General features: G+C 38.1%; 1 protein-coding gene across 2 annotated transcripts in view; it reads left to right on the plus strand.

Annotated features, from left to right (window-relative positions):
* The first annotated feature begins 950 nt into the window (after positions 1 to 950).
* grid2ipa (glutamate receptor, ionotropic, delta 2 (Grid2) interacting protein, a) overlaps positions 951 to 26932 on the plus strand; it is a 73763-nt gene continuing 47781 nt past the window's right edge. The window contains exons 1-5 of one of the 2 annotated variants that reach the window (XM_049467812.1): positions 951 to 1739; positions 3506 to 3547; positions 5420 to 5673; positions 7500 to 7832; positions 8881 to 9035. In XM_049467812.1, the coding sequence (XP_049323769.1) occupies positions 1652 to 1739; positions 3506 to 3547; positions 5420 to 5673; positions 7500 to 7832; positions 8881 to 9035 (872 nt within the window). In that variant the 5' untranslated portion in view covers positions 951 to 1651. The remainder of the gene's footprint in view (positions 1740 to 3505; positions 3548 to 5419; positions 5674 to 7499; positions 7833 to 8880; positions 9036 to 26932) is intronic. The other variant, XM_049467811.1, reaches the window with a different exon arrangement.

The raw sequence follows: 26932 nt of genomic DNA on the forward strand, positions 1-26932 counted from the left end.
GGCAGTGTTCCAAGTCCTGCTGGAAAATGAAATCTGCATCTCTATAGAAGTTGTCAGCAGAGGGAAGCATGAAGTGCTGTAAGATTTTCCTGGGAAAACAAAACTGCACTGACTTTAGACTTGATAATAAAACACAGTGGATCAACACCAGCAGATGACATGTCTCTCCAAACCATCACTGATTGGTGGAAACTTCACACTAGACCTCAAGCAGCTTGGACTGTGTGTTTCTCCACTCTTCCTCCAGACTCTGGTCTCTTGATTTACAAATGAAATGTAAAATTTACTGATGATCAGTGATGGTTTGGAGAGTCATGTCATCTGCTGGTGTTGATCCACTGTGTTTTATCAAGTCTAAAGTCAGTGCAGTGTGCATCTCCCTATACTTGATTATACTTGATTGGTTTGTAGATTGGCCTACATTGCATAGCAGCATTTTGTCAGTTATCTATTGCAGTAAGTTGTCTTAATTGAAGGTATTGTGCTCAATTCTGCCTCCTTGCCAGAATTTGACTTCCTTTCTTTAGGTACACACGTGTCACGTAGAAGAATGCGGACAACCATTTGTCCTGGAATTCCTTTTATTTCTGTTTATGAAAAAGGGCTAATCTACAGTTACAGTGGATACAGTAGTCACCAGTATAATCGGTTGTATTTGTACTTCTGAGTGGAATTCGACACATTGCTTTTTTGTTGTTGTTGTTTTCTATCGTTTTATGGGTGATGATTGCCTGCCTAAACTTCCTGTTATTAGTCCGAAAGTCAGAACTATCCAAAAGACCAGATCTTTTGGTCAGACCAAATCTGGTCTGGACTATGGTCTATGGCACTTTTTTCACCTGTTTTTTTTTTTTTTTTTTTGGTTTGGACCAACCTCAAAGGTTTAAAGGTCCAACCAAACAAGGTAGGTATGTAAGCGCCTGTATTGTGTGTGTGTCTGTGTGTGTCTGTGTAAAGCCAAATAAATGTGTTTAAATTGTAAGCTGTACTTGACCTTGGCCTAAGGACGGGCCTGCTTCCCTTCTCTCATCTCTTTTTTTCTATTTCTCTTTCTCTCTCTGTATCTATATCTCTCGTTCTCTCTCTCTCTCCCCCAGTGCGAATCAGTGGAGTGCTGTCCTTCACCAGAGTGCAAGTGCTTGTTTCTGGGTCAGCACTGAGCCCTCAGAGAGAGCCCGAGCCACCAGAACGAGAAGAAGTGAGGGAGTGAGCAAGAGAGAGAGAGGGGGAGGTATTTATAGAAAAATAGGGCTCCACAGTACCTTTTCCTCGCGAAAAAGAACCATTAAAGGGACCCAGCTAGCGTGTCCCAGATTTTTGATCAGTGCTCTGCGTGAGGGCCAGGGCTGGACAAACTTAGCAGAGATGCAGAACCCGGCTTGGAAAGAGCTCCGTGTTCTCCTGCACACTTTCCCTCCTCTCTGCCACTCTTTTCGGGCTGGACCTGCGGGTCTGATGGAGCTTTGAGAGCTTTGGAGAGCCGTTGAGGGCCCCTGCTACTTTGCACCTGGGCTGAAATGACCTGTTGAAGTGGAGTTGGAGGAAGTGGTGGAGGTGAAGGTGCATCTTCTCAAGGCCCTGGGCTCTCAGCATACTCCCATACACCTTCACACAAAGCCACTTAAAGCCACGAACACACCTGCCTGCAACCATGATGCGAAGATTCCTGAAGAGCCAGAAGGGCCGATTCTCTCTCCGCCAGAGCCGCTCGGGCTCGCGCAGCGCCTCCAAGGACTTCTGTGAGTTTTTTCCCTCTTTTTCTTCTTTCTATCCTTCCATTCTTGGCTTTATCTTTGCTCAGATATGCAATAAAACACACTGAAAGACATTGTCAGTTCTGTCGTTGGGCTGTAATATGTTTTTTTTCACTGGGAAATATTGATAAGGCACGCTTTGAGTCAAATTCAAGCAGTTCAGGTCATTAAATCATTAAATTCACATTTTTGAGTAGATCTGTAACCACTGGAGTACTATTATTGGTTGTGGTGGACAGTAAATCAATTTAATTTCACTGTAAAATTACAAAAACAAACTTTGTCTTGTTATTGGGTGGTTAAACTCTGCTTATGAAAACGAGGGACGCTCATTTTTCTCTTCTCCTTCACTTTTCCTGCGTTGTTTTGTTCATTCCAGCACATTTTATAGCTAGCCCCGTTTTTATTGCCCCAGATAAATGCCTCTGCTTTGCATAGTAATCATCCTTAAGAGCATTTTTTTTGGGCTGTGCCGAGCCTGAAAGTATTAAATTCACATTATCATAGACTGCAGGTCATTTTCTGGCATTTTTCTACTGTGCATATGAAGCTTATGAATACACACTGGAGACATAAAAAAAAAAAACTATTTTTGCGTCTTTCGGGGGGTTCAGAAAGCTTAGAAAATAGTCTGTTATATTCTAGATTATATCGCAAGTTATTCACTGTCTGTTTATGTCCGTATCTGCTTTTAGTCTTTAATTAAGTCACACTGAAAATGAGGAGAAATGAGAAAATGTGCTTCTCTAATGTTATACTTTCTGTATAAATATGACAAAGAGGCCAGTGTACTTTTGGCCACATTCCCTTGAGACTGTGTGTTAATGTGAGAGTGGCAATTAAGCTGATTTAGATGATGATTTAGGATGATTTAAGATTCAGGTTGGAGAATAACTCTCTGAGACGACCAGGCACAGAGTTACTGCAGTACTGAAATGAGGCCAAGGGCTCTTCAGAGCTTTTTAGACAGAGCCAAAGAAAATGGGTCTTCAAATGGTCTCTGAAATGGAGTTGTACTGCAAATTATCAGCAGATATTGGACACTAACTAAACCTTTAATTTGAGGAACCTGTCCAATATAAATGATGAGTGTAAAAATAACAATGACAGAAATAAAAAGTCTGAGATAATTTGTTAATATACAGCTCTGGAAAAAAAAAAGAAAATTCTGAATCAGTTTATTTGATTTTGCTATTTATATGTATTTATTTGAGTAAAATGAACATTGCTGTTTTATTCTATAAACTACAGACAACATTTCAAAATATTGTCATTTAGAGCATTTATTTGCAGAAAATGAGAAATGCCTGAAATAACAAAAATATTGCAAAGAAAACAAGTTTATATTCATACAGTTTTAAGAGTTCAGAAATCAATATTTGGTGGAATAACCCTGGTTTTAAATCACAGTTTTCATGCATCTTGGCATGTTCTCCTCCACCAGTCTTACACACTGCTTTTGGCACACTTAACTGTATGCCACTCCTGGTGCAAAAATTCAAGCAGCTCAGCTTGGTTTGTTGGCTTGTGATCATCCATCTTCCTCTTGATTATATTCCAGAGGTTTTCAATTTGAAGTAAAGTAAAGCATTAAAAGTATTTAAATTATGCTGAAATAGGTCTGTGCATAATTTTTAGTAGAGAAAAATCTTGTCATAATGGTGCTTATATATATAAGTGATGTTTGTTTTAACGTTGGATAATGAAGTTTTTATTATTTTCAATACATCACGTTTGTTCTTTCTCCTCAGACCCAAATCCTCAAGTGCTCAGGGACTTTCCCTTAAACATTGGTATGTGGAAACTAGTCCTGTATCAATAGTTATTTAAGATGAGATAAGATAAGATTTAGGGGCTTTACAGTAATTTTGGACCATTTTCTCATGTAGTGCTGTGTAAAATGTCCACTTATTAAAAATGTTCTTACATCTATATTTAATCTGTGATTAACCTCTTTTCCACAGTTGTTTATTGCCAGTTTATTAGGTACAGTTTATCTGCTACGCCCACAATATCAACACTCTTTCTATAGCATTGCTGTCAGGAAAAAATCTTGTATCTCCAAAATGGCTATTTGATGCAGTTTAATGGTTCCCTCCAGTCGCTATGGTATCCAGGGGCATGGTAGGAAGTGTTTGCTATGGGGTTGCTAAGTGGTTGCTAAGGTGTTGCTAAGATATTTGTAGTGGTTGCTATGGTGTTGTTAAGTGGTTGCCATGTGGTTACTAAGGTCTTTCTATGGTATCTGTGATGGTTTTGCTGTGGTTTTGCTATGGTATTTGTAGTGGTTGTTGCTAAGTGGTTGGTTAGGTGTTGCTGTAGTATCTGTAATATTTTCTATGGTGTTGCTAAGTGGTTGATATGTGGTTGCTGGTGTTGCTATGATATCTGTAGTGGTTGCTATGGTGTTTCTATGTGGTTATTAAGGTGTTGCTATGGTATCCTTGATGGCTGCTATGGTGTTGCTAAGTGGTTGGGAAGGTGGTTGGGAAGGTGTTGCTATAGTATCTGTGGTGGTTGCTGTGGTGTTGCTATGGCATTTGTAGTGGTTGCTATGGTGTTGCTAAGTGGTTGGAGGGTGTTGCTATAGTATCTGTGGTGGTTGCTATGGTGTTGCAAAGTGGTTGCTATGCGGTTGCTAAGGTGTTGCTATAGTGTCTATGGTGGTTGCTGTAGTGTTGCTATGGTATCTGTGGTGGTTGCTATGGTGTTGCTAAGTGGTTGGTTAGTTGTTGCTATGGTATCCGTGATGGTTGCTATGGTGTTGCTAAGTGGTTGCTGGGTGGTTGCAAAGGTGTTGCTATGATATCTGTAATGGTTGCTATGGTGTTGCTAAGTGGTTGGTTAGGTGGTTGCAAAGGTGTTGCTATGGTATCTGTGATGGTTGCTATGGTGTTGGTAAGTGGTTGCTGGCTTGTTGGGAAGGTGTTGCTGTAGTATCTGTGGTGTTGCTATGGTATTGGTAGTGGTTAGTAAGGTGTTGCTGTAGTATCCGTGGTGGTTGCTATTGTGTTGCTAAGTGTTTGGAAAGGTGTTGCTTTAGTATCTGTGGTATTGCTATGGCGTTGCTATGTGGTTGCTATGGTGTTGCTATGGTATCCATGGTGGCTGTAATGTTGTTTCTAAGTTGTTGGGAAGGTGTTGCTACAGTATCTGTGTGGTTACTGTGGTGTTGCTATGGTATTTGTGGTGGTTGCTATGGTGTTGCTAAGTGATTGCTGGGTGGTTTGGATGGTGTTGCTATGTGTTTGATAGGCTGTTGCTATGGTATCTGTGGTGATTGCTAGGGTGTTTCTAGGTGGTTACTAAAACTATACATTTTATTGGTTAGAAAAAGCTAAATTATTGCTGAATTTGATTTTTATAGCTTAAAAATCGTTTATGCTAGAACTCTTTTGACACTTTTTGATGTTTTTCAAAAATAATTTAATATTTTTAGTATTGATTTTAAATTCTACTTGTTGCAGTTACAAAAAGACTGGGCCCTGCATTATACCATCCCTTTCTCCAGGGTTCTTTTACATGCCATTGTACCTAATAAACTGGCAACCCAGTGTGTGTATTCTGTAAGATCGCTTCATTTCACTGTACTTTATTCCATCCTTCATTATAAATCCTGTTCAACTCTTACTGTAAGTGATGTTTCTCCTCTTGGCTGTGTCCAGAGCTGGCCCTGCCAGCCAGTAACCAGGGCTGGCCTGAGGAGTTTGGCTTCAAGCTGGGAGGAGATGGACCCAGCTACATCCTCTCTGTGGTGGAGGGAAGCAGTGCATACATGGCAGGACTCCAACCTGGTGACCAAGTGCTGGAGATCGACGGGCAGAACGTTTCTTCTCTCAGCACCAAAGCTCTTATTGCCCTGGCCCAAACCCTGAAAACTGTGCCGCCTAGCATCGGAGTGGTGTCCCGCATTGAACAGGTCTGTATACAGTCCTGTATTTAGAGTATTGTGACCATAGTGAGTCAGAGTCATGTTTATGAGGGTGTGTTAGAAATTTTACCATGACAATTTACATATTTTCTTTGTTAGGTTTAGATTAGCAAGGATCCTGCCCATTAATCACTGTTCTAGAAATGTATATCTGTTTAAAGTTTCTTTGATTTTACCAAATTGAAAACCTCTGGAATATAATCAAGAGGAAGATGGATGATCACAAGCCATCAAACCAAACTGAACTGCTTGAATTTTTGCACCAGGAGTATAAGGCATAAATTCATCCAAATAAAAAAGCAGTGTGTAAGACTGGTGGAGAAGAACATGCCAAAATGCATGAAAACTGTGATTAATAACCAGGAATATTCCACCAAATATTGATTTCTCATCTTTTAAATCTTTATGAATATGAACTTGAGGTCTGAAAGCTCTGCATATTTTTTGTTAATACAGTCATTTCTCATTTTCTGCAAATAAATGCTCTAAATGACAATATTTTTATTTGGAATTTGGGAGAAATGTTGTCTGTAGTTAATAGAATAAAACAACAATGTTCATTTTACACAAACATATACCTATAAATAGCAAAATCAGAGAATATATATATATATATATATATATATATATATATATATATATATATATATATATATATATATATATATATATATATGTATGTATGTGTATATATATCCTGCGTTTTAGTTTAACACTAAGTCACCCAAACTATGAAGAAAAACAAATTCAGATTTTTCAAAGTAGATCTTATTGCTTAGATGACTTTAGTTTTGTACATCTTGGCTGTATTTTCTCAGTCAGTTTTATGAGGTAGAGTCACCTGGAATTCAGGCTTTCAGTTAACAGCTGTGCTGAACTCTTCAAGAGTTAACTACTTGAATTTCTTGCCTTTTAATGTGTTTGAGAGCATCAGTTGAAAAGTTGTGAAGAGCTACAGTTGGTATACAGTGAATAGCTTTTTTTGATTAATGTTCTAATCTATATTGTGACAAGAAATACTCAACTAAGAAATAAGAAAAACAAATACTTTAAGTTACTTTAAAGAAACTTTGAACGTATTTTGAAGTGCAGTCGCAAAGACCATCAAACCCAATTTGATGAAACTGGCTCTCATCAGGAACTTCCCATGAGAGATATACAGAATAAGATAATCAGAGTTACCAGCCTTTAGAAACTGCAGGACCCCAGATAAGAGCACCTAAATGCTTCTTTACAGAGTATTTGGTTTAATTTAACATTTTTAAGTTACTACATGATTCCTTATGTGTTCCTCTATAGTCTGGATCACTTCTGTATTCATTTACAAAGGAAAGTAAATACAGAGAAAGTGTTTCCAAACTCTTAATAGAAAAACAGTTCTTTATAGGCCGACAAATGTTTCTTCTGTGGCTTCGTAGCACCATTATCTTTATTTTTAATGAACAAGCATTTTAATGATTCTTGTTTTATCAGTTACCCCAAATTCATTTTTTAAAACTATTTTTTTTTTGGAGTAAACTTATGGTACTTTCTGTTTTCTTCAAGCCTCTAAAGTATTTTTTGTGATCAAGAATTACAGTTATGGGCTTAGCATGATAAAGTCAAGCAAAGGTACAGTCAAGTTTTGCTATATTGAGCAGATTATCCACCCAAAATGGTTTCATATGAAGTCCAGGTGTAATCCAGCTTTGTAGAATTGTCTTTTTAGCAGCAGTAAATCCAGAGAACAATAGTATTATCTAAGCCTCTGAAGTATTGATCTGTGAACTTCTTAAACAGCATTGCATTATAACACTTTGCTCTGAACCCCACAGATGGACATTTCTCCAGGGCCCGATGGGCGGTTTGGCTTCACCATTGTTGGAGACTCTCCCCTGCTGGTGGAGGACTGTATGGTGAACTCTCCAGCGGGCCGCAGTGGTCTGCGGGCGGGGGACTACGTGATGGAGGTGAATGGAATCCCGGTGAAGCAGCACGAGACGGCGGCGGCCATGATCAAAGCGTCTCAGGGGCGAACGCTGCGGCTGGGCGTGCTGAGAATGAACCGCTTCCAGAAGCGTATCAGCAGCAGCATGAAGGAGACCTACCACAGTGGAGACATGGTCCGGCAGGACCGCAAACACAAGGCCCTGGAGTTCAACAAAAAGGTAAGTACTGTCTCATGTCTTTAATACAACTAGGATTTCAGCTTCGGCATCCTATGAGTAGAGTAGAGCAGGATCTACAGACCCAGCTGTAACATCTGTGGTTATATGCGCTGCAAGATGTCATACTTAGCCTTTATCCAGACTAGATAAAGGAGAAAGGATGGAAAAGGGGAACTAGAGCCTTGTTTCTATTGAATAGTTTTCCCTAGGAATATGTCTTTTTTTAAAAAAAAAAAAAAAAGCTTGTTGATAAAAAAAGTAAGAGACCACTTAAAAATGTTGAGTTTCTTTAGTTTTACTAAATTGAAAACCTCTGAAATATAATCAAGAGGACAATGGAAGATCACAAGCCATCAAACCAAGCTGAACTGCTTGAATCTTTGCACCAGGAGTAAAGGCATAAAGTAGTGTGTAAGACTGGTGGAGGAGAACATGACAAGGTGATGCATGAAAACTGTGATTAAAAAAAAATCCAGGGTTACTCCACCAAACGTTGATTTCTGAACTCTTAAAACTTTTCGACCCTGAGTCCATTACATTGGACATCATTTTTTTTGCACATAACATTAAGACCTGTTATACATCAGAATAGACTATGAGCCAGCCAATGAATAAGCTTACTTTATTACTTTATAACACTACCTACTTTTTAACAATAGAGCCAGTGAGGCAAAGTAAGATCTAATTTGTACTCATTTTATTTGATTTAGAATAATTTTTATCATGTTTATTTTACTGTTTTTATTTTTTTTTCGATCACTGGAATTTAGTTCAAGACTGAAAGGATTAAAACTTTATGAATATGAACTTGTTTTCTTTGCATTATTTGAGGTCTGAAAGCTCTACAACTTTTTTTTGTTATTTCAGACAATTCTCATTTTCTGCAAATGAATGCTCTAAATGACTATTTTTATTTGGAATTTGTGAAAAATGTTGTCTGTAGTTTTTAGAATAAAACAACAATGTTCATTTTACTCAAACATATAACTATAACTGTATATTTTTCTATCTATTATCTGCTCTGTTTTTTTTTTTTTTTTTTTTTCAGGTGGAGGAGATTTTGGGGGAGGAGCCTGTAGTGAAGGAGAGGCTGTTTGACCTGCTGAAGCAGTATGCTTCAGAGAGGGATGTGGAGGGGCTGGCCTCCACCCTGCCTGAGATACTTCTCACTGAGGAGCATCAGCAGCTGATTGACAGCATCAGGTACCGATCATATGGACTCTTGGATTTTTTTTTAGCACCACATAAACTCAGAGTGATTAAAAATAATGTCAGTTTAGTGACTATGCTGTATATCAGTACGTGTGTTTTCTGGTTCAAGCCAGTTTCATCATAGAGTTTTTTTATGGTCTTTTTCGGACTGACTGACATTTCTTAAATTATTATTTTTTTGTACTTAGTTTAATAGTTCTTGCCATAATATGGATTAGGACATTTCTCAAATAGGGCTATTCACTGTATACCAACTCTACCTAGATAGATTTGCAAATAACTTCTTATACGCACCATTGTCAATCAAATCTAATCAGTACAAAAAAATTAATAATCAGATGGGTAAAATAGATCGATATGCAAAGTTCGTGGATTATAAAGGAACTTAAAGTTTCTCAATCACTGCATAACTCTAAGCAACGTTTCCTTCTTTCGCTTTACTTTTGTCCAAACTCGCATCTGACAAAACTGACAAGCCACTTCCAATTACATAGCAACACTGGGCATACAATCTTAACCAGCATCAAAATATGAATGTAAAAAAAAGACAAAAATGGCATTTTCTGTGACTGAACAAAATAATACTTCATATATGGTGACAGAAGCCGTCAACAGCCTTGTCATAATCAGGCCAGTCTATAAATATTTTAGAGCATTAGGTGCGGTGCCAAGTCCGATGGCAGCAGCTGCAGAAAGATTTGATGAGATGGAAGCTTGATACCCTTGCATCTCTCTCTCTGTGTGTGTGCTGGTAGGCCTCCTGCTATTTGGACCTGCAGCTCTTTGAGGGGATGATTCAGTTTCAGAGTTTTGTTCGGGGAAAACAAAGAGGTTTGTTTTTGTTGGCAGCGATGTCTTCCGTCTCGTCTCATCCGTGATCCAGCGTTCACTGTTGGAGGTACAATCACCTGAATGAAGCATCAGTGAAGCTGCTTTATTTAGATACACAAACCGCATAAAAAAAACATGGCTGCACCTAGAAGGAATCAACCAGCAAGAATGAAAGTTGGTGGGTAGTAGGGATGCCACAGTACAGTGTGGCCATGGTTCGGTTCACGGTTCGCGGTTCTTGGGCCATGGTTTTGGTTCGCTTTCGATATATTAATATTATCTAGCTCCAACATGCAGTACATTTTTAGCCCTTTCTATTTTAAAATCAGCAAGGTGCTCCTACTCAAACTTGCAGAGCCAATATTAAATAGAAAAAAGGCACGGATGAATTCAAATCACAATATCTATTATAAAAAAGAAACACTTATTCTTACCATTAGTCAAAAACAGGCAACTGATATCACACTGTGCTTTATCTGCTGACTGTGTTTTTACCTTGTTAATGGTCCAAAAATGGTCCCAAACAGGGGATTTATAAGCTGAGGCTCCTCTTTAAATGCCCTTTCCTCCGTTTCGCGTTCACTCGCCATGATCACGCAGCTGAGAAAGTTTTGTTTATTAAACACTCAAATCTTCAGCGTCTGCCTTCAGAGCGCTGATTCGCTCCTGGGAAATTCCAAAAAATTCTGATTGGTTGTTGCATGGTTGTAGAGAGACACGCCAAGAGAAGTATATAAAAAAAATCCCCCAATACACAGAATACCGTGTCCAATCAATAACCACAAATAAAACATTAAAGTTTTGTCAACAGCGAGCCAGATAAGGACCAGAACCAGACAGAGACAGCTGGACAAACTCAAACTTTTTATTTTCTTAACAGTAAATTAGCAAACTGAAATTAAAGTTCTCTTTTTTTATGTACAGAGGAAAAAACAGCGGTTGGGCAGGGGGTGGGGTTGTGGGGTGGAGACGGAGGAGCAGGGCGGGGGAGGAAGAAACACACCGGCAGGCTAAATAAAAATACACAGCGTTGCCTCCTGGAGCATACACTCCCTCACTGCACAATTTTTTTATTTTTTGATAAAACACAGAGAACCGTTGCATCCCTAGTGGGTAGTCATGCAGGTTGGTCTTCATTTCAGGCACTTTGACAGCACTTTTTTAGACACACACTCTGGGGCCCTAATTATAAAGCACAATGCTCGTCCACATACTGCTGCCTCTCAAGAGTTTGCCTTGAATACGCAGAAACTTTACCATGGCCAGTCGCATCACCAGACCTATTATTTTTTTTCCTACATTATAAATGAAGTGATCCAGACTATGAAGAAACACATAAGGAATCATGTAGTAACTTAAACGTGATAAACAAACTAAAATGGGTTTCCCAAGAATTTCAATAAAATATTGCAACACTTTTTGACCAGGTTTTAGCTGGGATTTCAGCTTTGGAATCCTATGAGTGTAGAGCAGGATCTACAGACCCAGCTGCAACATCTGTGATTATATTTGCTGCAGGATGGCATACAGAACCTGTACAATTGATTCTCTCAAACTTCAAGTAACTTCAAACTTCAAGTACTCTTGACGATTTCAGCACAGCTGTTAACTGAAAGCCATTCCAAGTACCTCATAAATCCAGCCAAGATGTGCAAAGCTGCCATCTAGGCAAGAGGTGCCTTTTTTTGTTTGATTTTTTTAAATTCTACTTATGACTTTGTATTAATCTACAATGCATAACATTTTAAAATAAATAAATAAATAAATAATTTTTTATTTCAGATTTAAGGACAGGAGTAAATACGAGGTAGCTGCATGGCCTCCATCCACATGGCTGGGCACGTACTCGTAAACACACACACTTTTTAAAAGCTCTTATTTACCTTTAAATTTAAACTTTACATTTAAATATTTTAAATGCCTGATTAAAGCGCTGATTACTGTTGTTTTGCTGTTTTCCTCTGGTTTTGCTCGGCGCTGACTTAGCTCTTGATCGGTCCGGACAAAAGACAGCATGTGGGTGGGGGCTGGTGAAGTCATGGGTCCTGCATTGTTTAATATCGCGATATACAGGGGTTGGACAATTACTAAACTAAAACACCTGTCATTTTAGTGTGGGAGGTTTCATGGCTAAATTGGAGCAGCCTGGTGGTCAATCTTTATTAACTGCACCAGTAAGAGCAGAGTGTGAAGGTTCGATTAGCAGGGTAAGAGCACAGTTTTGCTCAAAATATTGCAATGCACACAACATTATGGGTGACAAAAGAGTTCAAAAGTTCAAAAGAGGACAAATGGTCGGTGCACATCTTGCTGGCGCATCTGTGACCAAGACAGCAAGTCTTTGTGATGCCACGGTATCCAGGGTAATGTCAGCATACCACCAAGAAGGAAGAACCACATCCAACAGGATTAACTGTGGACGCTGTAAGAGGAAGCTGTCTGAAAGGGATGATTGGGTGCTAACCCGGATTGTATCCAAAAAACATAAAACCACGGCTGCCCAAATCACGGCAGAATTCAATGTGCACCTCAACTCTCCTGTTTCCACCAGAACTGTCCGTCAGGACAATAAGTTATTGTGGTCTAAGAACAGGTGTTTTAGTCCAACCCCCCTGTATTTTGTCAAAAAAAGAACATTTGCAATATAAAAAAAAAATCCAATATCGTGCAGCCCTTTTTAAACTGTATATAACACAGTCTAGGACCCCAATATTATAACTGAGAGATCATGTTGTTCCCTTTTCCTGTCCTAGACAGGCTGTTTTACCTGGCCTTATAGGATAATGACACTTCACTCTCTCCGCAATTAGACTGAGGCTGTTTTCATCGAATTAATGGAACAGTAATGCTCGGCAAGTGGTTCTTCACTGAGCCTTTCCTAACAGTATTATTATAAATATATACTGCACCAGTAAGAGCAGAGTGTGAAGGTTCAATTAGCAGGGTAAGAACACAGTTTTGCTGAAAATATTGCAATGCACACAACATTATGGGTGACATACCAGAGTTCAAAAGAGGACAAATTGTTGGTGCTCGTCTTGCTGGCGCATCTGTGACCAAGACAGCAAGTCTATGTGGTGTATCAAGAGCCATGGTATCCAGTGTAATGTCAGCATACAACCAAGAAGGACGAACCACATCCAACAGGATTAACTGTGGACGCTGGAAGAGGAAGCTGTCTGAAAGGGATGTTCGGGTGCTAACCCAGATTGTATCCAAAAAACATAAAACCACGGATGCCCAAATCACGGCAGAATTCAATGTGCACCTCAACTCTCCTGTTTCCATTAGAACTGTCCGTCGGGACAATAAATTATTGTGGTCTAAGAACAGGTGTTTCAGTTTCATTGTACAACCCCTGTATTTTGTCAAAAAAAGAACATTTGCAATATATTTTTTTTCAATATCGTGCAGCCCTTTTTAAACTGTACATAACACAGTCTAGGACCCCAATATTATAACTGAGAGATCATGTTGTTCCCTTTTCCTGTCCTAGACAGTCTGTTTTACCTGGCCTTATAGGATAATGACACTTCACTCTTTCCGCAATTAGACTGAGGCTGTTTTCATCAAATTAATGGAACAGTCATGCTCGGCAAGTGGCTACTCACTGAGCCTTCCCTAACAGTATTATTATAGGCCTGAGTGGCTCTATCTGACAACAAGGGCAGCCACTGAGTTTGCTAATTGGGTGAAAAAAATCAATCTGCGGCCACAAAAGCATCTCTCTTCATTTCCACTGTTTTCTCTAGTTGTAGTGGAGTATCAGTATCCCAGCAGAGCGAAAAATAAACCCCATAACTTTGATCAGTCCTATACACAACCTATCAGAAAGAAAGCTTACAGCCGTACAGTAGGAGAAATGTCTTTTTGAAGTGTGTGGAGAAGCATGTCATATATTTTTTCTACTTTCAGACACCAAAGAGCATCAGAAAGCCCTTGAGAGTATCACATTTCTTTGTTCTCAGCACCAAATTCAGTCCACAACAAAGCCCTTTTGCACAGTCATCGGTGCCCACCCTCACTTTTCTGAATGTATTACTAATCTATAGGATCTGCCACACTCTTCTCATTGTCTTTCCTCATTTTTTATCGAAAAGGAATATTTCACTGTATTCTATAAAAGAAATATGGACTTGAACCCACTGGTCCACTTCCGATGAACTAGAAACTGACTAGAAACCACTTGGTTTCTATAGTAAGCATACGCTTATAGACTTCTATTATATATTTTTTCCAAACCTTCTTTTGTATTTGTTCTCAAATTTGCCCAGGACACAACTGGTCCTCTAAATTGTTCAGGTAAACGCTTCACCTAGGTCAACATTTGGTATCATTCAGGAAGACAATTTTCCATAAAATCGTCCACAACATCACCTATATTGTTTAGGACATTTGTCTTTAGCATTTTTTGTTCTTTGTATTTTCCATGACAACGTTTGTCCTCTGCATTGTTCAGGACAGCTCTTGTTTTTTGGATCACCTAGGTCAAGGTTTGTCCTTGGTATGACCCAGGGTCAACATTTGTCTTTGGTATAATTAAGGTCAAAATTTCCAGGTCCACATCCAGGTCAACAGCTGTCCTTAATATCTTTTAGGACAATATTTGTCTTTGGCATCATACATACCATTTTCCCCCAATAGTGACCAGGACAACATTTGTCCTTGAAGTAATTAAAAACATTTGTTCTTATTTTTTTCTTGGATAACAACTGTCCTCTGTCTTTACAAACACAAAATTAGTCTTTGCTATTGTCCAGATCATCTCTTGATCTTTGATATTGTTTAGGACAATAGTCTTTGGCATTGTCCAGTAAAACATTTTATTCTCTGTACTGTCCACAGCAGTGTTTGTCTTTTGTATTAATTAGAATGACATTTGTCCGTAGTACCATCAAGCTCAGTCTATAATTGAGGAAAACATTTGTCTCTGATATCATTGAGGACAACATTTGTTTTTGGTATCATTGAGGACCACATTTATCATTCGGGAAGAATTTGTCCTTGATATTGTCCACAACATCACTTATCCTTGATATCGTTTAGGACATTTGTCTTTGGCATTGTTGAAGACAACATTTGTTCTTTATATTGTCTGTGACCGTGTTTGTCCTCTGTATTGTTTAGAACGGCACTTGTTTTTCGGATCACCTATGTCAACATTTTTTTGGTATGGTCCAGGACAACATTTATCCTCAGTATAATCTAGTTCAGCTGCTGTCCTTGATATTGTTTAGAAAAAATATTAATCTTTGGTATCATGCAGATCATTTTTTCCCCAGTAATGTCCAGGGCAACATTTGTTCTTGAGGTCATTTAGGACATTTGTCCTTGTTTTTTTTTTTTTTTCGATAACAACTTTGTCTTTTGTATTGTCCAAAACATTTGCCCTGATATCATTGAGGACAACATTTAACCATGATATCATTGAGGGCAACATTTGGGTTTACAGAGTTTACAAAGAATGGTCTGAAAAAGAGAAAATATCCAGTGAGCAGATACAGGTCTGTGGGCGCAAATGCCTTGTTGATGCCAGAGGGGGTCAAAGGAGAATATCCAGACTGGTTCCAGCTGATAGAACGGCAACAGTACCTCAAATAACACAACACATCCAACCTTAAGGGTGGATGAGCTACAGCAGCAGAAGATCACACCGGGTGCCCTGACTCCTGTCAGCTAAGAACAGGCTTCAAACTGAGGCTACAATTCACACAGTCTCACCAAGATTGGCCAGTAGAAGATTGGAAAAATGTAATCTGGTCTGATGAGTCTCTGATGTTTTCTGCTGCGACATTTGGCTGGATGGTAGGGTCAGAATTTGGCGTCATCCTGCCTTGTATCAACAGCTGGTTCAGGCTGGTGCTTGTGGTGGAATGTTGTGGGGGATATTTTCCTGCCACACTTTAGTGTCCATTAGTACCAATTGAGCATCATGCCAACCCCACAGTTTACCTGAGTATTGTTGCTGACCATGTCCATCCCTTTATGACCACAGTGTACCTGTATCTTTTGATGCTACTTCCAGCAGGATAATGTGCCAATCATCTCAAACTGGTTTCTTGAACACGACAATGAGTTCTGTACTGTACTTGAATGGCCTCCACAGTCACCAGATCTCGATCCAATAGAGCAGCTTTGGGATGTGGTGGAACGGAAGATTCGCATCATGGATGTGCAGCCGACAAATCTGCAGCAACCGCATGATGCTATCATGTGAATATGGATCAGACTCTTTGAGAAATGTTTCCAATACTTTGTTGAATCTGTGCCATGAAGGATTAAGGCAGTTCTGAAAATAAAAAGTGGGTCCAAGACGGTACTAGGAAGGTGTACCTTAATGTCCAGTGAGTGTATATCTGTGTGTATCATCAGGGTATGTTTTTCAGTCATTTTGGAGCATTTGGAGCATTTCTGTTAAGAGTATGACAATTAAAAATACGTCGGCAGTTAGAACACAGGTTGACTGACAAATGCTCTCATTTTATCTCTCTTCATTTTTTTTTTTAAATCTCTCTCTCTGTATCTTCTTTGCTTTCTCCTTTTCTCCTGTTTTCTCTACCTGACCACGTCTCCACTGCCTCCCCCCACCCTCTTCACACACACACACACACACACACTCATAGTTTATTATCACATCACACGTTCATACAGAAATCACACATTCCCCTCCCCGCTCTTTATCCAGCTCTAAGCTCTTGTTGGCATTTTTTTTTTTCATTTATTTATTTATTTATTTTCCTGCGCTTCCAAATGTTGCTACTGGCAGCGACTGTAAGTACAGTTTCCCAGCCGCTCTCTCGCGCTCTCTCTCTCTTGCTCTCTCTCTCTCGCGCTGACTCTGCTTATCCCCGTACTGTACGGTGTGGAGAGTCTCGGAGGGGGTGTGTACCGGGCTTCCTGCGCTGAGCTGTGAAGTTTCAGGGTCTGGGATTACGGTACAGGGGATTCTTCTCAGGGAGGGATGAATTGCTGCTGGTGAGTGTTTATGTTCTGTACTGTACTGTGCTGTACTGTAACGGGTGCAGATCTGCTGCGAGGTGTGTGCTGTGTAGTAAGTAAAGTGAGTAAAGTGATGCTGTGCTCTTAGAGTTAACTGTTATCTGCTGTGCTTTTACAGATTTGGGTCAGGAGTGTTGATGCTGTGATGCTGAAGATGCTCGATAATTGATAATACTCATGTACAGACTGCATTTTGGTATTGCTTTTGGTTGTGTTCTGTCTCAATAGCAATAGAACGTGTAATCTGGGGAAAAAAGAGTAAAGGCATTTAATTAGTCAATAATATTGTTATTATTAAATAATAAGGAAAATAATAAGGAAACAAAGAACAGATATGGTTGGAAACAGATGTTGCCAGTAGGAATAAGAATCGGCAAGATCCTAGCAATATGATACATATCATGATACAGGGTTTACAATTTAATGTAGTGTTATATTTTGAGGGTGTATAAGAAAATAGGTAAACCTAAAATATTTTATTATATGAATATGATATTGTTTCTTTACTACAAAATATTTTCTAAAATGTTATTTAAACAATTGCATTATATCGTCTTGCTTACAGTATTGCAATTAAACAATAATACCCAAGAGGGAGTGGGGCACAGAAGCACAGCAGTGCCAATATTACATGTTCTAGCACAAACCTCAAGTGTATTATTGCGATTTTGAGATAAAGAGGAGGAGAAAATACGAAAATGCTGTTGGTTTATAAAAACTCTGCAAGTTAAAATAGTTCCATTGTTGCTCTGTTTGTAGCTGCTGTGCTGTTTGGTTTGTAAACGCTGCATCGCTGCTAGGTTATCTGTATGTGGTGGGGTAATACTGTACATGGAAAGCTACGGTTACAGTACATTACCGGCTGATAACGGCACTCATAGAAAGCTTCTCAGCCAATCACATTGCAGGGTCGAAACTAACTGTGGTATAATATTTTACAATATATTGGTTTGTCAGCCCCGACATATTGAATAATACAAATATTTATTTATTTTTTACAATATTTTGAGTATGTACACAATGCATCAGTAGTTGCAGATCCTAAAAAACAGCTTTTCAAACACAATTCAGTACTGTCAGTCAAAAATCATTCAGATAAAAAGAATTCATTAATTTAAAATAATTCGTTGTAGTAAAATGTGAAGTTGTTCTGTGTTCTTTAAGCACTGATGTCTACAATATGTTTAGAAAAATATACTGTAGGTTCAGAGTCAGTTTAGTCTCTGGGTGTTGAGGAGTCTAATGGCCTGGGGCAAGAAGCAGTTGCTGAGTCCAGCAGTTATGGTGCTGATGCTCTTGTACTTTCTGCCAGATGGCAGTGCTGTTCACTTCCACATTGTTGGTGGGTTTTAAAGTGCTGGTAGTAGTGCTGGGCGATATGGGAAAAATCATATATCACAATATGGATTTTTTTATTTCACGATAACGATATATATCATGATATACCACATTTAAGTATGTTTTCAGTTACTCTTCTAAAACTTTTTTTCCAACTTTATTTCAAAGTGACATTAAACCAAACTTTCACAAATGAGAATTACTACGTTTTAGTGCAGCAATATATATGTATCAAATAAAAACATATGAGGTAGATGCAGTAGTTAATTTTTTTTTATTATACAGGTATTTAAATTGAGTTGTCAAAATAAACTCAATTAACATTTTTTTAAGTGTCCGTCAAATAATGTAAAGCAGCGTCATGTTGCAAAACCACATTAAGAAGCTTTTTTTGCGAAGATTACTTTATTATTACTTATATAAACCGAGTTTATGCAAAGGGACCACAACAATATATATCATCGTAGCCTACTTTACATATTTGCATGAATAAGTGATGAAATTACTGTATAAACGGTAGGGATGATAGAAGGTATGTAGCCTGATAGACACTTTTCTATCGTCCCCACGATATTTATCGTCATATCGCACAGCACTAGCTGGTAGTGTAGCGGATGGCTTTAAAGTTGTTGCAATTTCTTAACCAGACAATGATGCAGCTGCTGAGAATGACCTCTACAGTACATGAGCTTTCCTCAGTTTCTGTAGGAGGTTTAGATGCTGCTGGGCTTTCTTGACTATGGAGCTGATATTGATCAACTAGATGAGGTTCTTTGCAATGGAAACACCAAAGAACAAAGAAGCTCTTAACCATCTTTATAACAGAGGCTTTAACAGACTCTCAAATTTAACAACTATCTTTCTGTTTCAGTTTGGAGATGATACTTCAAAAAATAAGATGCTCAAAAAGATTGAAATATACTCAAATTAATATTTTTTAACCATGAGTTTGAGTTTGGGATTGTAACTCTTAGAAACCAGAGGATTAGTCAGATAATTCATTAACCACCACAGTATTTTAATATGATCAATTTATATACTTTATATACTTAGTCTTGATGTCCACTGCTGCTTAGTATATCAAACTGTTTTTTTTTTTTTTTTTTACTGAAATTGCAGCTAAACATAGCTTTAAATTACACATGCTGAGACTGTACATATGTGAGACTCCATGTGAAGCTTTTAAACACAATTGAATGGTCTGGAGTGTACATGCTGGGCGTATAGGCCATTATGGTTCAGCAGGGTGTTAAAGCTTTTGAATCCATAGTGGAGCTATAAAATGCAGCATTATATAAAAGAAATAGTTAATTTTATTAGGTTCATTGATGCATGCTTATTGAGATTATTTAAATTACTGTGCAAGATGCTCACTAGAATGTTGTTTGTTATTTTTAACCTTATTAACCTTTTTTCTTTACTGATGGAGCACTGCAATAGAATATTCAGATCTTTAGTCACTTCAGCACTATATGGACAAAAGTATTGGAACACCTTCCCATTCGTTGTTTCTTTTGAAATAACGGGTATTAGAAAAGAGGTTAACCTGCATTTGTTGGAGAAACTATTGTTGGGTCTCTATTGTCTTCAGTGAGGATTTTATTACATTCAGCAGCACAAAGGCATTATGATTTTTTTGGATGTTTTGGATGATTACCTCACATTATCCAATTACTATTAGAAACAATGTTTTTACCTACAGATACCCATATTTTAGAACATTTACTTCATTATAAAAAAGTAGGTAACGCTTTATAATAAAGCCCACATTTTTACTTACGGTTTAAAACTTTTCTGGGTGAATCAGTACATTCAAAATACTTACCAGGTCCTATAGGTACTTTAACTGTACGTATAAATAAAGTACAACCAGAAACAAGAGGGAAACAACTAGGTAACTTTCTAAAACTTACCTTGTACTTTTCCAACACTTATGGTGTAACTGCTCTCTACGAATCAGTAAATACAAAATACTAGTAGGGTTCTACTTATACTTAAATGTTGGTCAAATAAAGCACAGGAGATCCTGCAGTAGAGGAGTAGAAAGAACATGTATAGTATTTAAAGTATTTGTAATGGCAAGACTAAAATACAATAATATGTATATATCTTCAATAATACAATCAGGAATGCTGAGATTTTAAATAAACTAATAATACATTAACCCTCCTGCTATCCTCCAATTTAGTAACACCCTTTATTCTGTGGGTCAATATGATCCCAGCAATTTAACTCCAAAAAATATTATATTATATTATTTAATTATTATTAAATTATTAGTTGTTCTGGTAATATTATTATAAGTAGTTTATTATTATTCTATAAGCATTAAAAGTATTGTGTTGTTAAGCCAGGCCCTAAACTGAAGGTCATTTTAGAGAACGATATTAAAACTGAATGTAATAGTAAACTTGACATTATTACCACACAAATGTGTGTTAAATATTGAGATTTCTTATGTTTTACGCCAATAAAACAGCCTAATAAAACAGACTTTGAAGTTGATATACATTTGAAACATCTTATGTTTTACTTACTGTCTTTATCAAATTAGGAGAAGACAATAAATATGAATCACAAAACTAATGTAAACTCTTTTTTTCAGAGGCTTTAAACATTAAATGGGGTCAAATTGACAACAAAGATAATAGGAGGGTTAATACACAGAAATCACAAGGTTTTATATTAATGGTTAATAAACCCACACCTGTGCTGTATTATGTAGTGTACAGGGTTTTTCCATTCTTACTCTGTAAGCACACAGTACTTACCCTCTAAAATGTGGGTTGTATTATAAATAGTTATCAAAAAGTAATTACACATCAGTAGATATGGAACAGACAACAATGGAGAACTCAAACACAGAGCCAACTAAGCAATTTAGCAGCTTGAATCATGTAAAAATGCTGCAATATTTTTGTTAAATTAATTAAGCTTTCCACATAAAATTACATAAAATTCCACATAAAGTAACATGAATGCTACTAGCTACCTTCACAAAACTCAGTGACAAAGACTAGGTCAGTAAGTCAAATGGTTATTTCAATTCAGACCACATTTCTATAGTCAATTAAATACTCGTTTTTCTGAACGGTAGAAGACACATTAGCCTACGTGCACTGCCTTAGATTAAATACTATTAAATGAAAAAATGATTGCTGAATTTGGCACAACACCGGAATAAAAAACAAGCTGAAATGAAAGTGGAGTAACAAGTTCAGGTAATTGTGTGCAAAAGTAAGAATTATAAGTAAAAAGACAACACCGGCTTCTCATCATTCAATAAATACCCTATCCAGATAAATCTCTCCATCCAGATGGAGTGAATCTGATTGTGCAATCTGCCTCAATCCTCGCATCTCTTCATCTGCCTTTATAAGGTCAGTGTTTCTTCAATCTGAAGAAAGTAATACAAAATTATCTACTTAGAAAATCACTAGCCTATGTGTTAGATTAGGGCATTGACCAGACACACCTATGGACAGGATTCAGCATTTTTGCTTTTTTGTTACAGACACAGAACATGATTTCAACATGATTGGGGTATACTGAAAGAAACTAAAGTTTCTTGATTAGATTCAAGCAGAAATATAGAACAATTTGTGCAATACGGAACAACTTCGACCATGCTGCTGAACCGCTCTCTACATCAAGCCTTCATTAAAGACTGTTTGTGCTTTTATGAACACAGTGCTTATCACAAAGCACACACTCCTCCAGTCCTGCACGCTCACTGCAGAACAAGCAGTTCTAATGTGCGCTTTTAGTTACAGCATGAAATAATTACCAATAATACCAGTAATGAGCAAACATTTCCTTTTTATCTCTCTCGCTTTTGTGTTGAAGTAAAGTGCACCGCGGGATGGAGTTGCCTGTTAACAGCTGTCCTTGTTTGCAGTGGCTAAAAATATGCGAACGTATTTAAGTGTTCTGCTTTCCTTTCCCAATTAATTACTGAATCTGTTTGCGATAATTGGGAAATTAGAACTGGCGTCTGGTCTCTCAATATTAGAATCCCATCTCCCAAGTGTAAAAACATACATTGCATTAATTATGAATATATTGTATTGTAGTGTCTTTTTGCATATTTGCTTTTTGCATGCAATCACAGTCATAACCAGCTTTACATCTTTCTAACTGTTACATAATCCTCAAGGCTAGATATATACACAGACATGCTAAATGTCATGGGACAGGAACTAGAGAGGAGCGTATTTCAGGGGGTGCTGAATTCGGCACAACACTGGAATAAAAAACAAGCTGAAATGAAATTGGAGTAACGAGACTATTTTTAAAAAGTAAGGAGTAGAAAGTTCAGATAATTGTGTGCAAATGTAAGACTTAGAAGTAAAAAGACAACACCGGCGTCTCATCGTTCAATAAAAACCCTGTAGTATCTTTAAATTAAAACATCTTCAATAAGCAAGTTCAAGTCTTTATTGTGACTCACGGGATACAAGAGTAGAGTTTTAGCTCTCAGTTTCTTTTGTCTGGCCCGAGGAACAGCCGTGCCGTGTGGGAGTTGAAGAAGAGCGCCAAAGGTTAGTTACTGACACCGACCTTATCACCACAGCAGCTTATGCAGAACAGATGGTAGGTTGATTAAATTTGAGGCATGCTGTTTGCCTGTACAAAATACCCCCCCACAAACATTTCACATGTGAGGATCAGTATTACATAGGTATTATTGTATTATATAATCTTTCCCATTGCCTCCGGGCTCCATCTGTTTGATACTGGGTGTGTTTTTAATTCTTTTTTTTTTTTTTTTTTACCATCGGAGTGTCATCTTTCCCTCTAGACTAGTCTGTACACTTATTGTCCATGGCTTGGATGATTTCCTTACCTTGCCTTGTTGAATCTGTTTTAGCTGCTCTGTTAGCGCTTTTTCACCAACGTGAAACTGTCAGCGTTCTAGTTCGCGAACCTAATTTTGAACCGTTCGGCACATTTCCACCAACAAAAGTAGGTGTGTGCTCCTTTGCTAAATGGACACTACTGTCATTACTGTTACAGTAGGTATTAAGCATTCCTATTCTGTGAAGCTGGAAGCATCTGTGTATAGTACCAGTCACAAGTTTTTCCTTATTTTAAAATGTTCTACTTTGTAGATTAATACTAACGTCATTCAAATTATGAAGGAAAACATATTACTAAATGTAAGCAAAAAAAGTGTTAAACCAACCAGAATATGTTTTATATTTAAGATTCTTAAAGACAGTCACCAATTGCTTAGATGATATCTTGGCTGGATGGATTTTCTCAGTCAGCTTTATGAGGTAGAGTCTTCTGGAATTTAGGCTTTCAGTTAACAGCTGTGCTGAACTCGTCAAGAGTTAATTACTTGAATTTCTTGCCTCATAATGTGTTTGAGAGCATCAGTTGTGTTTGGATGTAATATTCTAACCCATTATGCCTAGAACTAAGAAAAAAATCACTTTTTAAGAAATGAAGGTCAGTCAATCCAAAAAATAATCGAGAACTTAAAAGTATCATTAAGTGCAGTCGCAAAGACCATCAAAAACGCTATGATGAAACTGGCTCTCATCAGGACAGCCCTGGGAAAGGAGTATTGTGTTCATTTAACACTTTTTTAAACACTCAAGTTTACTACATGATGTGTTCCTTTATAGTCTGAATGACTTCAGTATTAAATCTATAATTTTCTCCAAACCCATAAAGCTTGTTCCAAGTAGCTAGCACTAGTGAGCCTGTTGCCTGTTGTTGGTTTTGTCTCTAGCCTGATGCTGGCCAGAGTGTTGTTACACTGTAAAAATAAAAAAGGTGAGAAAATTCAAAATTTCAAAGCAACTTAGTTTTGAGGCCAACTCAAACTTTTACATTAAGTTTGGAAGAAAAACGTCACCAGTTGTGCCAACTAGAAATCTGATGTCTTGAACAACACCAGGTGAAAACCCAGAAGAATTGCTTAGAAGTCTCGTCCAGACGCACATCTCTGATTTCTTTCATCTTGCATTTAATATAATAGCTATTTGTCCACTTTTACACAATGTAATTACACTTTGGGCGTGCGTTTCCATGGAGATCCATGTAAAACACAACAGCAAGTGGAAATGAAGAAGCTACTGAACACGTATTGTGACCGAGAAAGCCAAACAAAAACTCACTGGTCCTCCTGTTTTTTTCAACAGCAGTCCAGATGCAAGAGTTTCATCACTGAGTAGAAGCGTGAAATATTTTTTCACAGACGTCCCCCTGAGAAACTAAAACTAATCCCGTCCAGCTAGGGCTTAAGACTGCATATCACCACATGTTGTGTTCGTAAGTAAGTAATAGGGCTTTGTATTGCCATATGACATGCCCTATGATACATGTCATATCACAATATACTGTGATATTGTAAGCAAAGACATATATTGCAATTGAAGTTTAAATTCACAATTAAAAAAAAAACTCTCATAGTATAAAAGCCTTTAAATGCTTCCTGGTTGGAGCCTCAGTTTTCCCCCAGCTGGGAGCAGCTCTGTGGGTCTAATAGCTGCTGATTGTGTTAAGTGTCGGGGGATTTGGAGGTGTTTCACTGCTGCAGGCCTTGTCAGTGTTTCACAATAGTTGAGTGAGTGCTAGCCTGTGGCAGCAGGAGCGGAATTAGGCCTGTTTTGTCTGGTTAATAAAACATTATTGCTCATTAAGTTTTAACTGCATGAGTCTGTAAAGCTGCATGAAGTGGGATAGTGATAATAGTGATAATAGTGCTGTAATGAGGCAGTTTGTTTAGAAACTTTGCAGAAATGGATCACCTTACGAAGCTTCTCTGACTCTCTTTCCTACCTTCAGAGCAAGGAAGCTGGGAAGTAGAGCAGCATGCTCCAGATACCTAGATTCATGCTCCTCTTCCAGCTTTTCACTGTTTAACCCCTTACAGAGCAGTGCTTCTGTGTCTTCTTGCGTAACCGGACTGTAGTCTGTTTTTGTAAGACATTAATGCAGATTTTGTTGTCTTGTCAGTGTAGATGCTCATCTCTTTTATCAATCCATTGGTTTCTGTTCAGTTGTTCCAGGCAGCTCTCCAGGGAACAGGTTTGTGTGCAGTACACAGGGTCTGTCTGCTGAACGGTTGTTGAAGAGATGATGATAATAATAATAATAATAATACTGTTAAAAGTATTGTCAGCAACCTAGAATACATGAATTCCCAAAAATCTACACCTGGTTTTGTTAAATCTGCCTGAAATAAAGTTACTTCAGTTCAAAATGTGAAACTCATACATTATATAGATGTATTAGACACAGAATAATCTATTTTAAGTGTTTATTTCTTTTAATGTTGATGATTATAGCCAATGAAAACCCAAAATTTCCACCTCAGAAATTTTGAATATTACATAAGACCAATTGGTATGTTTGGCAGTGTGGGCAGTGTGCCAAGTCTTGCTGGAAAATGAAATCCGCACCTCTGTAAAAGTTGTCAGCAGAGTGAAGCCTGTAAGATTTTGTGGGAAAACACTGCACTGACTTTGGACTTTTGATAAAAAACAGTGGATCAACACCAGCAGATGACATAAATCTCCAAACCATCACTAATCATCAGTAAATTTTACATTTCATTTGTAAATCAAGAGACCAGAGTCTAAAGGAAGAGTGGAGGGGCACACAGTCCAAACTGCTTGAGGTCTGGATATATAGATATATACAGGGGTTGTACAATGAGACTGAAACACCTGCTTTTAGACTACAATAATTTATTGTCTCGACGGACAGTTCTGGTGGAAACAGGAGAGTTGAGGTGCACATTGAATTCTGCCGTGATTTGGGCAGCCGTGGTTTTATGTTTTTTGGAAACAATCCGGGTTAGCACCCGAACATCCCTTTCAGACAGCTTCCTCTTACAGCGTCCACAGCTAATCCTGTTGGATGTGGTTGGTCATTCTTGGTGGTGTGCTGACATTACCCTGGATACCGTGGCTCTTGATACATCACAAAGACTTGCTGTCTTGGTCACAGATGCGCCAGCAAGACGTGCACCAACAATTTGTCCTCTATTGAACTCTGGTATGTCACCCATAATGTGGTGTGCATTGCAATATTTTGAGCAAAACTGTGATCTTACCCTGCTAATTGAACCTTCACACTGGTGCAATGTACAATTAATGAAGATAGGCCACCAGGCTGCTCCAATTTAGCCATGAAACCTCCCAAACTAAAATGACAGGTGTTTCAGTTTCATTGTCCAACTACTGTACAAGAGACACAAGACAATAGTGCAATAGTGATGGGGAAGATTAAATAGGGATTGACAATACCAGTATAAACAGAATACAAACATAAGTGCAAATATAGATGTATAAAAGCCTATGACTGGTAAAGTGAACAAGTGGAAACAGTTAATACAGTTTAAATGTCACTGTTGTAAGGGGAATTAAAGTGGGTATGACAGTGAAAGTATAAGCAGTAGTGCAGGTATAGGGTGTGTGTGCATCAGTTTTTCAAAAGTTCCTTCCAGTGCTGTGTTGATTCTAGTACTAAGTTCAAGCTATAATAAAATCAGTAATATAATAAGACTGCCAATGTTGATTTAACACTGGCACGTTTGCAGTGCCCTGTACTGTCTGCTGTTAAAAACGATTTTTTACAGACAAAGGGAACTGAATTGAATAACGGCTCCAGTGGTCTTCGTGCACTCATTTGGGTCAGAGATTGGAGCTCCACTGGTTGCTCCTCGCTGTCCTCTAGCTCGCTTAAAAACTTGACCAGCTGTG

The sequence above is a fragment of the Astyanax mexicanus genome, chromosome 19, assembly GCF_023375975.1.
Source record: "Astyanax mexicanus isolate ESR-SI-001 chromosome 19, AstMex3_surface, whole genome shotgun sequence".
NCBI classification, from domain to species: Eukaryota; Metazoa; Chordata; class Actinopteri; order Characiformes; family Acestrorhamphidae; genus Astyanax; species Astyanax mexicanus.